The sequence below is a fragment of the Macrobrachium nipponense genome, chromosome 2, assembly GCF_015104395.2.
Source record: "Macrobrachium nipponense isolate FS-2020 chromosome 2, ASM1510439v2, whole genome shotgun sequence".
NCBI classification, from domain to species: Eukaryota; Metazoa; Arthropoda; class Malacostraca; order Decapoda; family Palaemonidae; genus Macrobrachium; species Macrobrachium nipponense.
Genome location: NC_087201.1, coordinates 101,016,994 through 101,033,792, shown reverse-complemented (window position 1 = coordinate 101,033,792; position 16,799 = coordinate 101,016,994). Strand labels below are relative to the sequence as shown.

Sequence of the window (16,799 nt, the reverse complement as noted above, 5' to 3'; positions counted from 1 at the left end):
CCCAAGACAATTATGAAATAATGATTGGATGATAAAATACAATGAAAAACTTCTAGTCGTGGTATTGTTGTGGAGGCAGGAGTCGACCTAGTATGATTGATATCACTTGTTGTGGGGTGTCATCGACTGCTGAGTCCTTCGGCATTTTGGCTGACAGGATGCCCCCCCTGGTGGTGCTTGGGCGTTTTGACTGTTGTCTTTGTGCATCCATGGCCGCAGAGTGACGTGGTTGGAGCTTCAGAAGCGGCATCTGGTGTGTGGTGGTGCAGTGGAGCACCATTCCCATTGGGCAGGCTAAGGAGGCTCACAGGTGCAACAGTGTCGTTTGGTGGGCCAAGGAGGCTCACAGGTGTGGCAGAGAAGGATCACAGGTGCGGCAGCGGCGTCGGACGGGCCGAGGAGGCCCATAGGTGCGGCAGAGGTATCTGGCAGGCCAAGGAGGCCCACAGGCAGTGGCGTCAGGCAGGCCGAGGAGGCCCACAGATGTGGCAGCAGCATCGGGCGGGCTGAGGAGGCCCACAGCCAGTGGCATTGAGTGGGCTGAGAAGGCCCACAGGTGTGGCAGCAGTGTTGGGCGGGCTGAGGAGAACTACAGTTGTGGCCACAGTGTCGGGTGGGTCAAGGAGTCTCTCAGGCAGTGGTGTCAGGCGGGCCAGGGAGGCCTACAGGAAGGCAGGACCTCTGTCTGTGGCAATGTCGTCCAGTACACCGCAGCGGCTGATCTAGCTTGAAAGAAAGGTCTCCACACAGTTGCTAGTAGTGGCTTTTGTCATCGGAGTCACCTTGGACCACCTAGTGGATCGATCTATGATAGACAAGAGGTATCGGGCATCCCCTGATTTAGGAAAAGTCTGTGTGTATGCTGATCAGCACCCAGGTATCCATCCTTGGGACTTGTCTCACACACCAAAACGCAAAAGCGCTGTATTTAGTCTCTTAATGGTGTTGGGTTCGTCAGTGAAGACTAGTCACCATGTGGTTCCGTTAATGACTTAGTGCGATTGACATGTGTTGTTAATAGCAGGAGGTTAACCGTTCGAAGATGCCAGAACACACTTGGAAAGGTGCGCTGAAGTAAGTCTGTTAGTGGCGTCGGTGTCAACTGAGGAAAGGAGTTTTTAGAGACCTAGACTATGTATTGCCGTGTTGTTTCGTTAAAGGTTTCTCCGAAGGTAAGCAGCCGTAGTGAGTCCGTTAATGGCAGGGCCGAAAACCGTGTTACCGTCACTCCAGGAGGTCACCAGCTGTGAGGACAAGAGAGAGAGACAGGTATCTGGGTACTGATGATTATTGACAGGTGTGGACGGACTCGTAGTACCTGAGTTGGGGCAACAGAGGTCTGTGCGCAGAGATCAACACTTTTTGTTTCTTTGCATACATATTCATAAGAATATATGCAAACAGTCTGTGTATATATATGATAGTTATATCGGCAGAAAGGCCAGAGAATTCTACATACTAATATGATAAAAACAGGAAATTGGCAAGTTGTAAAAATAAAAATATCGTAAAGACGTTGTCCTTACAATATATTTTGTTCATGAGACTTACTTGGCAGATATATATATAGCTGTATTCTCCGAAGTCCGACAGAATTTCAAAACTCGCGGTACACGCAGTGGGCGCGGCCAGGTGGTAGTACCCATTCCCGCCGCTGGGTGGGAGGCGGATATCAGGAACCATTCCCATTTTCTATTCATATTTTTTTTCTGTCGCCGGTCGGTAAACACCTGTTTAGCAGACCTCCGCCCAGGATTTTTGGATTTGACTCGTTAAGTATCTGGATTGACTTTTTTGGTTTTTTGACTCTGGATTGTTGGATTGGCATACGCGATAGTGGACTGTTTGGATTTTGGATTGGCTTTTCTATGAACGTGATGTCTGGATCAAGTTCAGTGAGCTTCAGAGTGTGTGTGAGGAGTGATTGCAAGGTGAGGCTACCGAAAGCATCGGTAGACCCCCACACAGTATGTATGGGGTGTAGGGGGCATGTTTGTTTGCTAGTTGATCGTTGCATTGAATGCAAAAGTTTGACTGAGGATGAATGGAAGGTGTATGAATCCTATCGGCGTAAGTTAGAACGCGATAAGGATCAGGAGGTCTTCCTCTAAGAGCGGTTCTACGAAGGTAAGGGAAGTAACATTTCGCCTATATTAACACCAGTAGAATTTGCTTCACCTAATCCTGTGTTGTTGCCTGAGGGCCCTGCCTAGTTCTGTGTCTGGAGAATGTAATGCCCTTTTCTCTGATTCTATAGTCATTGCGCTCTCTAGAGTCCAAAGTGTTGGCCCTTGAAAACGGCTCGAGTAAAGTTGTGTGATCGTGCCCCTAGTTTGTTGGTGGAGGGGTCCGGCGTCAGATCGGGCCCCAATAAGCCTCTAGGTCTAGACCTCTGTCGGACTCCCAGACCTCAGGGAGGGGGGGGCATTCGAAACAAAGCCGCAAGAGGGTTTACGGGGGCTCCCCACCGTCTTTGGCGTCCCTTCGGCAGGACCTGTTTGCTACTTCCCAGGCTGCCAAGGAGCGTGCTCAGGCTCGCATCCTAAAGGACTGTTTTTCGTCATCCGAGGCGCCCTCCCCGCGCAAGGGGTGGAGCTCTCGGAGTGACTCGCGTCATTGAAAAGGACGTTTTCCTACGGGAGGACGCTTTACGTCCCCTCTCTCCGCTCTCGTTGCGGTCTTCGCCTGCGTCGGTATGACGCGGTTTTATCCCCTCGCACAGAAGAGAGGTAGGACGTCGTCCGAGGACGACGCTGAGAAGCGCTTCTCTCGCGCCTGGAGAGGCAGGTTGCTGTTCCTGTGAGAAGGAAGGAGGCGTCCCCCCGCCCCTCGTCTTCTCGCAGGCGCAGCCCTTCACCTCCTCTCGGTTCTTCACCTCTACGAAGAGTATTCTTGCGTCGCTTCAAGACCAATGTCGACCTTAATGGCTCGGAAGACTCGCCCAGCAGCAGTTTGAGCCTAAGCGAAGGAAGGACGCTAGACTGCCTGTCAAGAGGACGAGGCAGTCTCCTTCTCTGTCTCCTCGTTCGTCGCTGTCTCCGCCCGCGCGTCAGGACGCCTTTGAGGACGCGTACGAGGACGCCTTGGAGGACGCGTTTGAAGACGCTCGGCAGGACGCTTTGGAAGACGCTCGTCGGGTTGCTTTGTTTGACGCTTTGCCTGTGGAGAAGGCTTTTGAGAGCGCTCAGAAGGACGCTTTGGAAGCAAAAGCTGGACGCTTGAGCGTCAAGCGTAAGGACGCTCCTCGAGAGAGACTTAGAGTTTTCCTCTCTTGACGCGCAGCGAGGTCAGGACGCTCTTCGTGGTTCGAGCTCTAAAGATCGACAGAAGGTCGGTCGCTTTGAAGAGGCGGATGTTAGTCTTCCTCGAAAGCCTTTGTTGAAGGCTAGACCCGTTGGGCGCACGCCCTCTCCAGAGGTTCTATCTCCTTTGCCTCTTCGGGAGGAAGGAGAACATAGTAGTCCGGCTGACTCAGTGGAGGAAGAACAGCCGTCAGTTTCGTCGGTTTCCGACTACAAGGTGCTGGTAGAACGCTTTTACGTTCTTTGTTTGGGGAGAAGTTCCAGCCTGCAGCTCCTAAGTCTCCGCCCTCTCAGTTTTCGTCTTCGAAGTCGGGCAAGGTTTCGGAAGTGGTGGAGATGAAGACTTCCTTGTCCACTAAGAGAGCATTCAAGAAATTGCAGGACTGGATGGAACGTCGGAAGGATCAGGGCAAGTCGACTTTCGCCCTTCCTCCTTCAAGACTGAGTGGGAGAGGCGGCATTTGGTATGAGACCAAATCGGAAGTAGGAATTAAGATCCCGTCTTCTTCCCAAGGGGACTTTGCTAGTCTGGTAGACGCCCAGAAGAGATCCCTTTTGTCGTCCGCGAAGATTTCTTGGACACCAACGGAGATCGACCATCACATGAAAGGTCTGTTAAAGACTCTGGAAGTCTTTAACTTCCTAGACTGGTGCCTAGGAGCCCTGGATCTTCAATCTAGGAGTCCTGATTCTTTGAGTCTGGGGGAGCTGTCCAATGTGTTGTCATGCATGGACAAGGCCGTCAGGGATGGTTCGGAAGAGTTAGTGTCTCATTTCGGCACTGCTTTCCTCAAGAAGAGAGCGCTCTTATGCAATTTCACAGCGAAGTCTGTTTCTGCATCGCAGAAAGCAGAGCTTCTCTTTGCACCTCTTTCGAGCCATCTCTTCCCCCAGGCTATGGTAAGGGACCTGGCAGTGAGCCTACAGAGAAGGCTACTCAGATCTCTTGGCCCAGTCTTCTAGACGTCCTGCAGTCCCTATCACGTCGTCGTCTGGACGACCTCCTAGGAAGGTTAAACCCTTTCGGAGCGCTCCTCCCTCGAGAGCTGCTCCTCGAGGGAGAGGACTTGCAAGAGGAAGAGGTTCCTTCAAACTAAATCCTCTAAATGAAAAAAGAAAGTCCTTCAGATGCCTGTCGGAGCCAGGCTAAAGTTCTTTGCGGGGGCGTGGAGAGAGAGAGATACAGATGCGTGGTCCCTCAAGATAGTAGAAACAGGGGTACAAGATCCCCTTTGTAGACCCTCCTCCTCTTTCAACGACTCCCAAGAGATCTTTCCCCGTCGTATCAAAGGGGTAGCAGAAACAGCAGGTTCTTTTAGATCTTTTGGAACAAATGATCTCGAAAAGAGCGGTGGAGCAGGTCCTAGACCTGGGGTCACCAGGATACTACAACAGACTTTTCCTGGTACCAAAACAGTCGTCGGGGTGGCGTCCAGTCTTGGACGTAAGCAGCCTGAATCTTTTCGTAGAAAAGAAAAAAATTCAAGATGGAAAACACCTGTCGGTTCGTATAGGAGCCTTAAGACGGGCGACTGGATGGTGTCCTTGGACCATACAGGACGCATACTTTCACGTGCCTATCCACCCTCTTTCAAGGAAGTTTCTGAGGTTTATGCTAAGGGACAAAGTTTGGCAATTCCGAGCCCTTTGTTTCGGTTTAAGCACGGCTCCGATGGTATTTACCATGCTCATGAAGAACGTAGCGAGATGGTTACATTCTGCAGGAATAAGATGTCCCTGTATCTCGACGATTGGCTTATCAGAGCATCGTCAGAAGAAAGGTGTCTGAAGGACCTTCACTTCACGTTGGCCTTGGCGAAGTCCCTGGGACTTCTAGTCAACCTCGAAAAGTCGCATCTGACCCCAACACAGTCCATCGTGTATCTGGGGATTCAGATGGATTCAGTGGCTTTTCGAGCGTTTCCGTCCCAGGAACGACAGCTGCAAGGCTTAGAGAAAGTCTCGGCATTCCTGGGGAAGGAAGCTTGCTCGGCGAGGGGGGAATGGATGAGTCTGCTGGGAACCATTTCCTCGCTGGAAAAGAAAAGTTTGTTTCCCTGGGAAGGACTACACCTCAGACCTCTCCAGTTTTTCTTAGCAGACGAATGGAGAGTCAGAGAGGATCTGGATGCGACCCTTTTCATCACCAAATCGGTGAAGAACCATCTAAGATGGTGGTTAGATCCTCGGAAGTTTCAGAGAGGGGTTGTCCCTAAAGCTTCTGAGCCCAGACGACCTAGTGTTGTTTTCCGACGGCTTCGGTGTCGGGATGGGGAGCAACACTGGGAGGGGAGGGAAGTGTCAGCACCTGGAGGGGGGAACAGGTGTCCTGGCACATCAATGTAAAGGAACTAGCGGCGGTTTTTCTGGCGCTACAGTTCTTCCAACAAAAGGTTGCAGAGAAGTAGTCCAAGTCAACTCGGACAACACCACAGCCCTGGCGTACCTAAAGAAGCAGGGAGGTACACACTCCCGTCCCTGCGTTTTATTTAGCGAGGGAGATTCTGCTGTGGGCAGATGCGAGAGGATAAGGATCCTGACGAGATTTATCGCAGGAGTCCAGAACGTCAGAGCAGACCTTCTCAGCCGACAAGATCAGATCCTGCCGACGGAATGGACGTTGCACCAGGACGTCTGTCGAGAGCTCTGGAGACTGTGGGGGTTGTGTCCGTTAGTCGACCTCTTTGCGACGTCGAGAACAAAGAGGTTGCCTCTTTATTGCTCTCCTGTGCTGGATCCGGGAGCAGTCGCGATAGACGCACTGCTCTGGGACTGGACGAACCTGGACTTATATGCCTTCCCGCCATTCAAGATCATGGGGGAAGTAGTAAGGAAGTTCGCGGCATCGGAGGGGGACGAGGTTGACCCTGATCGCCCCGATGTGGCCCGCGAAAGAATGGTTCACAGAGGTAATGTCATTCATCATAGACTTTCGAGGACATTGCCCTGGAGGAAAGATCTACTCAGACAGCCCACTTCGCAAGATATCACCGAAACCTCTCCGCTCTGGGTCTGACTGCGTTCAGACTATCGAAAAACTGGCCAGAGCGAGAGGTTTTCTAAAGCAGCTGCAAAGGCGATCGCCAATGCTAGGAGACGTCCTCGAGAGCTGTTTACCAGTCGAAGTGGGCTTCCTTCAGGGCATGGTGTAGAAAGGAGGGAATTTCCTCTTCTCTACCTCTGTGAGCCAGATAGCCGATTCCTGCTATTTTAAGAAATGTGCAGAAGCTGGCGGTCCCGACCATCAAGGGATATAAGAGCATGCTGTCGGCAGTCTTCCAACACAGAGGACTAGACCTGTCTGATAACAGGGATCTTCACGATCTCCTGAGATCATTTGAGACATCAAGATACCTCAGGCGAGGCCTCCTTCTTGGAACCTGGATTTAGTCCTTAGACTGTTTTAATGTCGAGTCCTTTCGAACCTCTACATGAAGCGTCTCTTAGGAACTTGACTAAGAAGGCTCTTTTCCTAACTGCTCTGGCGACGGCGAAGAGAGTTAGCGAAATTCAGGCCATTTGTAAGAGAGTGGGCTTCAAAGGGGACAATGCTGTCTGCTCTTTGAGTCCCCACTTTCTTAGCAAAGAATGAAAACCCGTCGAACCCTTGGCCAAGGAGCTTTGAAATCAAGGGTATGACAAGCCTTGTGGGCCAAGAACCTGAGAGAGTCCTGTGCCCTGTCAGGGCCTCTAAAGTTTTATGTCACAAGACTAAACGAAGTACGATGGTCCCTCAGATATCTCTGGTGTTCGGTTAAACGAACCCGATATACCGTTATCCAAGAACGCTTTGGCGTTCTTTCTGAGGGACGTCATTAAAGAGGCTCATTCGTCTTCCACAGATCGATTTGAGCCTCTTGCGAGTGAAAGCTCACGAGGTCAGAGCTGTTGCAACCTCGCTTGCCTTCCAAAGGAACATGTCGATCAAGGACATCCTTGACGCCACCTTTTGGAGGAGCAATTCAGTATTCGCCTCACACTACTTGAGAGATGTGAGAACGATATACGAGGACTGTTGTTCTCTTGGGCCATACGTTTCTGCAGACACAGTCTTGGGGGCTGAAGGTAGCTCTCTCCCTATCCCTTAGTTAGGTTTAGGTTAGTTTTTAGTTGATGTGTTTTTTGGTTGTGGTGAGGCTTTGGTGAAGACCTCCCATCTTTTAGCTTAGTGTTCAGGGGTCTTTGTTAGTTGGTCAGGTGGTGTCAGTTGCTTCGTTGCCCTCATTTGTATGGCTCTATGCTCTTGTCACATTGAGGTCACGTCCCCGTTGACAGAGCATTCAGAGCGCACCAGCACTACAGGTCTCCACCTGGCTGGCAACTCTGATAAGCACAAGCAGGCTGTAGTGACAGTAATCACAGAGTCTACTTTGCTAACAGGTGAGGAACCAAGGTGTATATCATCTACTTAATTTAAGTTTCCTACAAATCCTATTCTGTCTCTTCACCATCCGAAGGTGGGATTCAGCTATCTATATCTGCCAAGTAAGTCTCATGAACAAAATGTTATTGTTATAATACAATTAAGTTTGTTCATACTTACTTGCAAATAATATATAATAAGTGCCCAACCCACCTCCCCTCAGGAGACAGTGGCACTGATAAAATATGAATAGAAAATGGGAATGGTTCCTGATATCCGCCTCCCTCCCAGCGGCGGGAATGGGTACTACCACCTGGCCGCCCACTGCGTGTGCCGCGAGTTTTGAAATTCTGTCGGACTTCGGAGAATACAGCTATATATATATCTGCCAGGTAAGTATGAACAAACTTAATTGTATTATAACAATAACATATTAAAGAAAATAGCACTTTTCATTAATGTGTGATGATTTTAGGGATCAGCAAAAGGTGAGCTTTAGTGATTTGAACAGCGCTGCACAGACTCCTATAGATTTTTTCAGTATTGAATGTTGTCTTTCTGTATTCTATAAGTACAAGTAAAGCAATGTAATGTACATTAGACATCTTGAATAATGTTTTTAAATGTTTTGTTCCAACAGCTAGTAAAGTGGCTGGAGAAGAAGTAGTGACTATTCATAAGAAGTTGCAGCAGGAAACTGAGAATATTATTCGATGGAAAGCTTCCTCTGAGGTAAGGATATTGATTATAAATCACAAAAATTTGCTGTATCATAACAATGATAATTAGAATATTGTGAAACATTTATAAAAATAATTATCAATATCATTCCTTGGTTGAAGGCAATAGTTGCTTGGTCGATTGTCATGAAATTGCCTTCTTCTTTACTCACTTTTTCCTTCTCGGCTTTTTTGTATTTTCTAAATCCATCCTGACGGCCCTCCATCAGTTGATGTGGCGAACCTGGTGGGTTTCTTTTTTTGCCTTGCAAGGTACCCCAGCTTCACCTTGTTGACCTGTAGTTTTTTGCATTTATTTTTAGTGACAAATGGTCAATTGTTCCTACATAATATACAAACCAACGGTCCTTACATTAGGAAATACTTTCAGTTAGAGCTGGAACATGGCTGTTCAACTTTAACAAGGTGATGAAGAACATAGTTAACTACAGACTACAAGTGGGAGTCCTGCCCACCCAGTCAACATGTACACACTTTGCTTTTGGCCATCATCAAGGCAGGACTTCGCTTCTTCTCCTGTCTGCCTGTCATTTGCCTTTGTTAGTGATTCATACTGATGTTTGTAAACCCGATGACTTTTATTAGCAGATGATGTGTCAAACTGGTTTAATCGTTCCTAAGGCAATGGGCTTAAAAGTAGTTTTCTGGGCTCAGTTCGTGTCGCTGCGCGAAATAATCCTTTAGTTTATTATTTCTAAGGTAAATTAGCTAACAAATACCAGAGAAAAAACAAATCAAAGAAGATGTCAGAATGACTGACTCACTCACCCAAAATAAAGAAGGGTGTCGGTATGGTAACTGGGGCGAGTGAGACCACTACCACGAACTTCTTGCCATTTAGAATTCTCCTATATCAAAATTCTCAAAGAGAGAGCCGACCCACAGATCGGGGCGGCAACTACTACTACTACAACCCATGCCTTGCCGATCACCGCGCCTCTGGTGGCCATCCTTCAAGTTAGCGGACTTTCTCCCACACGTGTTTTCGTTTTGCCCTCTGTGTTTTAGGATTATCTCCACCTTTTATGCAAGATGGAACGTGCAGCAATTGCAGCAGCTAAGTTAAGTGTCCTACACAGGTTTGGGTTTAGTTTCGTTCCATCCAGGTGCCTATATTTGCCGTTTTTTAGGTATAGATATGGGTTCCCGGTCTGGAGCATGGCGGCATGGTCCCGCCTCATGGTCGGTTAGGTTCTCGGTCTCCCATACCTGGAACCTTTCCCCCTTTTATTATTCACGTGTGGCTCATGTCCTATTATTTCATTTACGTATGCTGTTTTACATCGTTTAGGGGATAGCCTACCCCTGGTTTTTTGTCATGCATGCATGTCTCTCTACCTCTTGTAGGCATTCGAGTGTTTCTTGTCCAGACCCTAGCCATTGCTCTTCGTGTCGGCTTAGGCTAGCTCTGAGTGATAGACTTTCTTTTGGGTCAGTCGTGCACTCCTGGACGTACTTTCTCTTTCACTCCTTATTTTTTCTTCTCTTTCACTCCTTATTTTTTCCCCTACTTTAGTTATTGATGTATAGTATATTTTGGTTAGCCTAGGGCGTCTAGCCTTATAGCCTATAGCCTGGGTATCAGTGGTCCTATGGTCCATGCCAGTTACAGTTTTGTTGCATCCTTATTGTCAGTTTTGTTGCATCACATATTGTTGCACCATCCTGGTCAGTTTGGTTGCAATTGACCCTTGGCGTCCGATCCAGTCGGTTGTGTTGTGTTATTGTACCTTGGTCCACTCGTGATCGCGGCACAGCTAGACGCCTGCCCCAGTCGCTTCCCCCCCCTCTTCCTCTCGCCATAGAGTAGGAGGCTGGGGTGTCTGTTCTCGCTCGCTCTATCCGGGCCTGGCTCCCTCTCTCCCTACGCGGAGGGAGTAGGGGAGTCTGGACAGACTGTTAGGCTGGGTGTGACCTTGTTTTCCCTTGTGCGCTGTGGTACCTCGGTGTGACAGAGGTTGGGGGGTTGGCCTCCCCCCCTCCCTAGTTGCTCCGGCGTTCCGCTGTTTACACGGGAACTGATTTCTTCCCCCTGTGACGGCGGACCCATACCTCTTCTTCCCTGGCGTTCCATCAGTTACGGGGGGGAGGACGTGGTCGGCTCCGCCAACCAACGGAGTGGATACGTTTTCAGTTGGTCCTTAGCTTTCCATTGTTCCTTCATCTCCGGCGTGTGCCCTAGGGCATCCTTCAGGTAGAGTTGGACAGTGCCGCGCTTCGGAGTCGTCCTCCGATTTTAATTTTAGTTATGCTTAAGTTAGTTTATAGGTATCTTAAGCTTGGGTTCCTCCCCTGCCCTTATTGGAAATTTCGTATATAGTTTTAACATATTTCTATATTTTACCTCTGGTTTACGGAATTTCCTCCTCCGGAGTTATTGTATCACCTATTTTTGAATAAGGTTCTTAGGGGAGGGGTTATGCCCGAAAATTTGTCAATCTCCGGCATGCGGCGGAGTACTAGGGTAGCCCTGTGAGTGTAATCTCGATACTCATGTATCTTCCCACTTACAGGCTACCAACTGTGAACACCCCGGGTGGAACGCCGTGTTGCAGGACCCCTGCGGGCATGAGGTCTGCAGGACTCATGCTCCCTGCTCCACCAGCCATGGCAACTTACAGGTCTGGTTCCACGAGGCATGTTCGATCTGCTATGAGCTTGTGACTCAGTTTATGGGAGAGGTAAGTACTTTTCTCATCAGCACTTCCATGAAATATGAGTTCTGATATATGTTTAAGCTTAAGTTTTCCTTGGTATACCGTTACCTTTATATGCTCCGATATTGCTAATCTTAAGCTTGATTTAGTCTAAGGGTTAGGATTCACCTTTAGCCTTAAGATCTAATAATCGCCCTCTCTTTCAGGCTGCCGCAGTCAGGGAGACTGCTCTCGCAACCCTGAGAGCTTGGGTCGGCGGCTTCGGGAAGAATGCCGCCAAAGGACAGCCCTACATTCTGGAGAAGAGGATGGCTGTCCTTCTGTTTCCCGGAGGCAAGCCGACGGGGTACATCGACCCTACTGAGGCAGCCTCGACGATCGCGACCATTCAACAGCAGGTCGCTCAGTGTATGTTTGTTCCGATACGTAATACAAACCCTCGGTCCTTTAACAATAGGAAGTAGCTAGCGGCAGCTGGAACGGTCGTAAGCTTCGAACAAGGGGAGAACGGTAGTTAACTGCTTGTCCGATCGTCGCGCGCGCGCGACTGGAGGGTAAACAAATCACTTTTGCTTTCGGCCAGTGTGTGGGAAGGACGTGTTCGCCATCGCTCTCCCCGCTTTGTCGTTTGCTTCAACTTTGAGTATTTGTTTCTCTTTCTGTATATCAGGAGTGATTGTAAGTACTTTTTTCTCAATTCTATTATTCTTGCAATGAGTGAATTGGAAGAAATGGAAATATCACCGCGCCCTCCAGTCGCCCGTAGAGTGTGTCCCGGGCGGGCTGGAGGGGCGTAAATGTGGAGGGTTCAGGTCATTCGTTGAGGTGGACCCCCACGAGGTTTGTTCTCGTTGCGGGGGGCGAGAGTGCTCCCGCAACGAACCATGTGTGGTTTTTATGAATTGGTCCGAGGCGCAGTGGGTGCTGTACGAGGGCAGGAAGAGACTTAGGACCGGCCAAGAAGTCATCGGAAAGTCCAGTGACTCCTTTTGGTGAACGGGACACTTCGTCCTCTTTCCTGCCTCCCGGCCAGCCCCCACGTTTCGCGCCTTCCCCTGCGGGGGGGGGTAGTGGCGGAGTCCTTTTCCTCTCTCGATCCGTCGAGTGTGGAGGAGGGCGCCCGCTACCCGGACGTACAGCTGTACTCGGGGTCTTCCGTCCGCTCTGGGGGGGGTGTTTGCGCCCCCCCATGCGCGGGGAAGCCCCTCCAATTAACCCGACTGTTGCTTCCGCAGGTGTGGCCATCAGCGAAGGACGACTTGGGACAGGTGTGGGAGTCGCTGGGACTGCAGGGGAGTGCCCAGCATCCAGGGGTTGCTCCGCGGTTGGCGGGGTCGGCTGTGGTCATCATGGTGCGGTGACCACAACTACACCACAATAACGACACCAGCGTATGAGATTGCCACCACATCTGGTATATACGCCCCATATAATGTCGGTGACACCCACGGTGGCTATACAAAACCAATTGCTGCCGTGCCAAGGAGGACGGTGCCACCACCACTGGATTTTTTCCTTTGCCGACCCCCGGACTTCCGCTGCCCAAAGAGTACCCCCTGGACCTTGCCGCCAGTGCCACGGATGTCGGTAACTGCCGACAGGACGCCTGGCTCTCCCGTGGTACCTGCCGTGCCTGCCGTACCTGCTGCCGTTCCAGCTACTCTTTCCTTTCAGATCGGCCTGCACTTTCCCTTTCAGATGTTCCTGCCGTTCCTGCTGTTCCGGACCTGTTCCTGTTGTTCTGCTGCTGGTGTTGCTGTCACAGGCTCAGGTCTTTCGGACAGGTGCAGTCGGGCCCTGTTGCTTCGGCAACTGCCCCGGCTCCCTCCTGGTATGGAAGACCTGACGTCTGTTCTGCGGATGCCCTGGCGAAGAAGAAAGAGGAAGAGGAAGAAGGTGTCGTCGTCGTCTTCATCGTCTTCTTCGTCGTCTGCTGCCTCTCCTTCCCCTTCGACTTCTAAGGCTAAACAGCCGAAGAAGAAGAAGGCTGCCTCCTCCCCCCCTAAGAAGACTCCTTCGGGATCTTCTAAGGGCCCGGCTCGCTCAGGCGAGTCGGGGAGCTCTTCTGCTGGTCCTCCTGTTCCTTCGGGAACGGGGCCCGTCGCTTCTTCTGCAAAGAAGAAGTCGACGGGGACCAGAGGTGCACCAGCCTCGGCTGGTGCGTCCTCACCTGGTGCTAGCGGTTCTGCCGCTAAACCAGGTTCCGTCTCGGCCGCTTCTCGTTCGCGAGAAGCACCGAGTGGACGCTCTTCCAAAGAGGACCGTCCAGCCAAAGTTTTGACGCCCGAGCTTGCTCGCCGTCAAGACAGCGGCGCGGAGCAGAAGACTGGCGAGAGTCGTGCACGCGACTCTCGCCGAGGCCAGTGACGCTCTCGCAGCGATCAACTGGCTGCTCGGGCTGACGTGACGGTCGCTGACCGGCCACGGGTTGAGGCGAGGAAGGAGTCCCCACGGCCGCGGGTACCAGCCACGGCTGGTACCAGCGGTTTGACGCGCCGAGAGGACGCTGGCCGGTCTCGACGCGAAAGGGGAGCCTAGCAGGTGCACCGTCGCCGCTCCCGATGGGACCGGGCGAGACGGTGACCAGCGGCAGCTCGCCTGACGCTAGAGATCGGTCTCGACGTTCTCAGCCGAGCCAATCGCCCCAGGCGAGCGGCAAGGCTAGGCCTGGCTGCTCGACCGTCACCGCGGATCCGTTGACGATCAGCAGCAGCCCTCCACGCACGCTGGTCCTGCCAGCGAGCGAGGGGGGCCGGGGAGCGTCAGGTCTGCCTCTCCTGTACCTTCAACCTCCTCGGGCTATACCGGGGGAGGAGCGAGGTACCAAGGAGCGATCACGAGAGGTGCGCCGCTCGTGACCCAGCTATGACGCCGTGCGGCTCAGGCACGGTCTTAGGACCGACCAGAACGTACGCGCAAGTAGTTGGAGGCGACCGTCAGGGGTCTGTCGCTGTTCCTCCTTCTGAAGGAGGAGTATCGAGGGATATGCTCTTGCTGGAGGGACTGGACGGTCCTACTCCACAAGACGCTGTGACGCCTGAGATACAGAGGAACTTCGCAGAGGTCATTAAGTTGATGCGTCTGCATAATGACCTTGCGGAAGGATCGCCGCTACCACCAGCAGAGCCCACGTCCCGGCTCGAGTCATTTTGGGGTCCCAAGAGGGAGCCCAAAATGATGATGGGGTTGCCACGATCGGAGCTTGCGGACTCGGTCCTGGATCAGGTGGATAAACTCGTCTCCGGACGGGAGGACTCGCTAAAATCCGGACGGTCCTCTAAGCGCTGCTTCCTCCTCCTACAGCGGCAAGAGGCGATTTTACGTGCCATCTGAAGACCCGCATATTGCCGAAACAGGTTAACCCGGAGTTAGCGAGGCTGACTCCAGGTGTGTCCCCTGCAGCAGCTCCTGTCGGAGAACTTATGGTTCTCGCAGCAGGAGGCACTTGCCCTGGAATCTACCGCTATGGCAGCATTCCAGGCAGTTTCCTGGTTGGATTTGTGGTCCCTCACAATATCCAAAGTAGCGGCCGGCTCTGGGAGTTCTGCTCTCGAAGACGACGCTTCTTTCAGGAGACTGTGCCAGTCTGGAGGAAGAGCAATCTCTTACCTCGCCCATCAGACTGCTAACCTGTGGGCCAACTTGGTTCTTCGACGTAGGGACGCAGTCCTTACCCGAGTGACCAAGGGGGCCGGGCCGTGAAGCGGCACTCGGGCTACGAAATGGACCTCTTAGGAGTTACCCCAGCTCTCTTTCCTGGAGAGATGGTGGACGCTGCGGTGGAACGGCGGCGCACTGACGAGAGTGACCGCTTAGCCTCCACCAGGCAGTCTCGAAGCTTTCTGGGCAACCTCGAGTAACTGCGGCCAAACCAAAGAGCTTGGCTAAGCGCTTTCCACGGCGGCGAAGACGGTTGCACCGTCCAAAACCCGTGCGAAGACTCAGCTGTTTCAACTTCTGCTAGAGGAGGCCGAAATCAGCCCTCCTCCAGCCCTCCTTTCCCCGAGGAGGTGCTGGAAAGAAGTCGAAACGAGGAGGGAAACGCTAGGGACGGCGTTCCCCCTCACCTGCTGCCGGAAGTGGGGGGGTGCCTAGCGAGCCATTGGGCGACCTTGCAGCGCTACGGCGCCGAGAACTGGATAGTAGGACGTCCTTCGGAGGGATATCTACTACCCTTCGAGTCTCGGCCCCCTCATCTCCAAACCGGTCCATCTACAGACCTATGTCCGGGGATCAACAAAGGACAACGCTCTTCGACAGGGAGATCAAGGACCATGCTGGCGAAACGAGCTGTAGAAATCGTGGAGGACCAGTCACCGGGCTTTTACAGCCGCCTCTTCCTAGTGGAGAAGGCATCGGGGGGTGGGGCTGGCGCCCGGTGATAGACCTCTCTCCCCTGAACCGCTTCGTTCGCACGACGCGGTTCACGATGGATTCGGCACGCTCAGTGCTCGTCTTAACGATCAGGGGGAACGATTTCATGCTTTACAGTGGACCTGAAGGACGCGGTATTTTCAAATACCCATCCATCAGTCCTCCAGAAAGTACCTCCGCTTCATCTTCGACGGGACGGTGTACCAATTCAGGGCACTTTGTTCGGTCTCTCAACCGCCCCACAGGTGTTCACGCGAGTGTTCACTCTGGTGTCGGCTTGGGCCCATTCGACGGGATACGTCTTCTGAGGTATCTCGACGATTGGCTGGTCCTGGCGAGCTCCCGCTCGCAGTTGCTACAGGACAGAGATCGACTCCTCAAGTTTTGTCGCGATCTGGGATCGTGATAAACTACGAGAAGTCCGATCTCGAACCCAAGCAGAAGATGAAGTACCTGGGTATGCTGATAGATACGGTAGCAGGGCAAGTCTTTCCGCAGACTTGCGTATCAGCAAATTCAGGGAGGTAGCCGGCCGGTTCCTGTCGCGGCAGGAACAGGCAGCACAGCAATGGCAAGTCGTGATCGGCCATCTGTCGTCACTCGAGAAGTTAGTCCCTCACAGGGCGTCTTCACCTACGGTCTCTCCAGTGGAGGCTAAGGGAGAGAGTTGGTCTCAGGCCAGGGATCCTCCTTACTTTCCCGTGGCTATCACGGACAAGGTGAGGCAGGACCTAGCCTGGTGGCTCGACGACAAGAACCTCTTAAGAGGAGTGCCTATACGCACTCCCCCCCGGAGATGCTTCTGTTATCAGACGCATCGACCGAGGGATGGGGCGCAACACTGGAGGAGTTGCTGACTGCAGGTGTGTGGGACCATCACGAAAAAGCACCTTCACATCAATGTCCTGGAACTCAAGGCGGCGTTCAACGCTCTCCAAGAGTTTCGGGACCGCTTGGTGGACACTCAGTGGTGTTGATGTGCGACAACACCACAGTAGTGGCATATGTCAACAAGCCAGGGGGGGCTAGTGTCTCTTCCGCTCCCTCAGTGACAGTGCAGGTGCACGAGTGGGCCACGCTCACTCGATAGAGCTGTCAGCACGCTACATTCCAGGCAAGAGAATGTAGTAGCAGACAAGCTCAGCCCGTCGGGATCAGGTGATAAGGACCGAATGGTCTCTACACCAAGATGTGGCGGAAAGGCTCTTCAACCTGTGGGGGCGACCGGTCGTAGACCTGTTCGCCACCCGGCACAACAGAAAACTTCAGGTTTTCTTTTCAGCTGTGCCGGACCCATGGGCAGCTGCAGAGGACGCTCTCCAACACCCCTGGGACAACCTCTTCGCTTACGCCTTTCCTCCCT

At 52.2% G+C, this 16,799-nt stretch overlaps 1 protein-coding gene across 2 annotated transcripts in view; it reads left to right on the top strand.

The window, feature by feature from the left end:
- LOC135220847 (centriolin-like) overlaps positions 1–16,799 on the top strand; it is a 601,514-nt gene that overhangs the window by 121,091 nt on the left and 463,624 nt on the right. For both annotated transcript variants that reach the window (XM_064258407.1, XM_064258408.1), the window contains exon 3: positions 8,306–8,397. In XM_064258407.1, the coding sequence (XP_064114477.1) occupies positions 8,306–8,397 (92 nt within the window). The remainder of the gene's footprint in view (positions 1–8,305; positions 8,398–16,799) is intronic.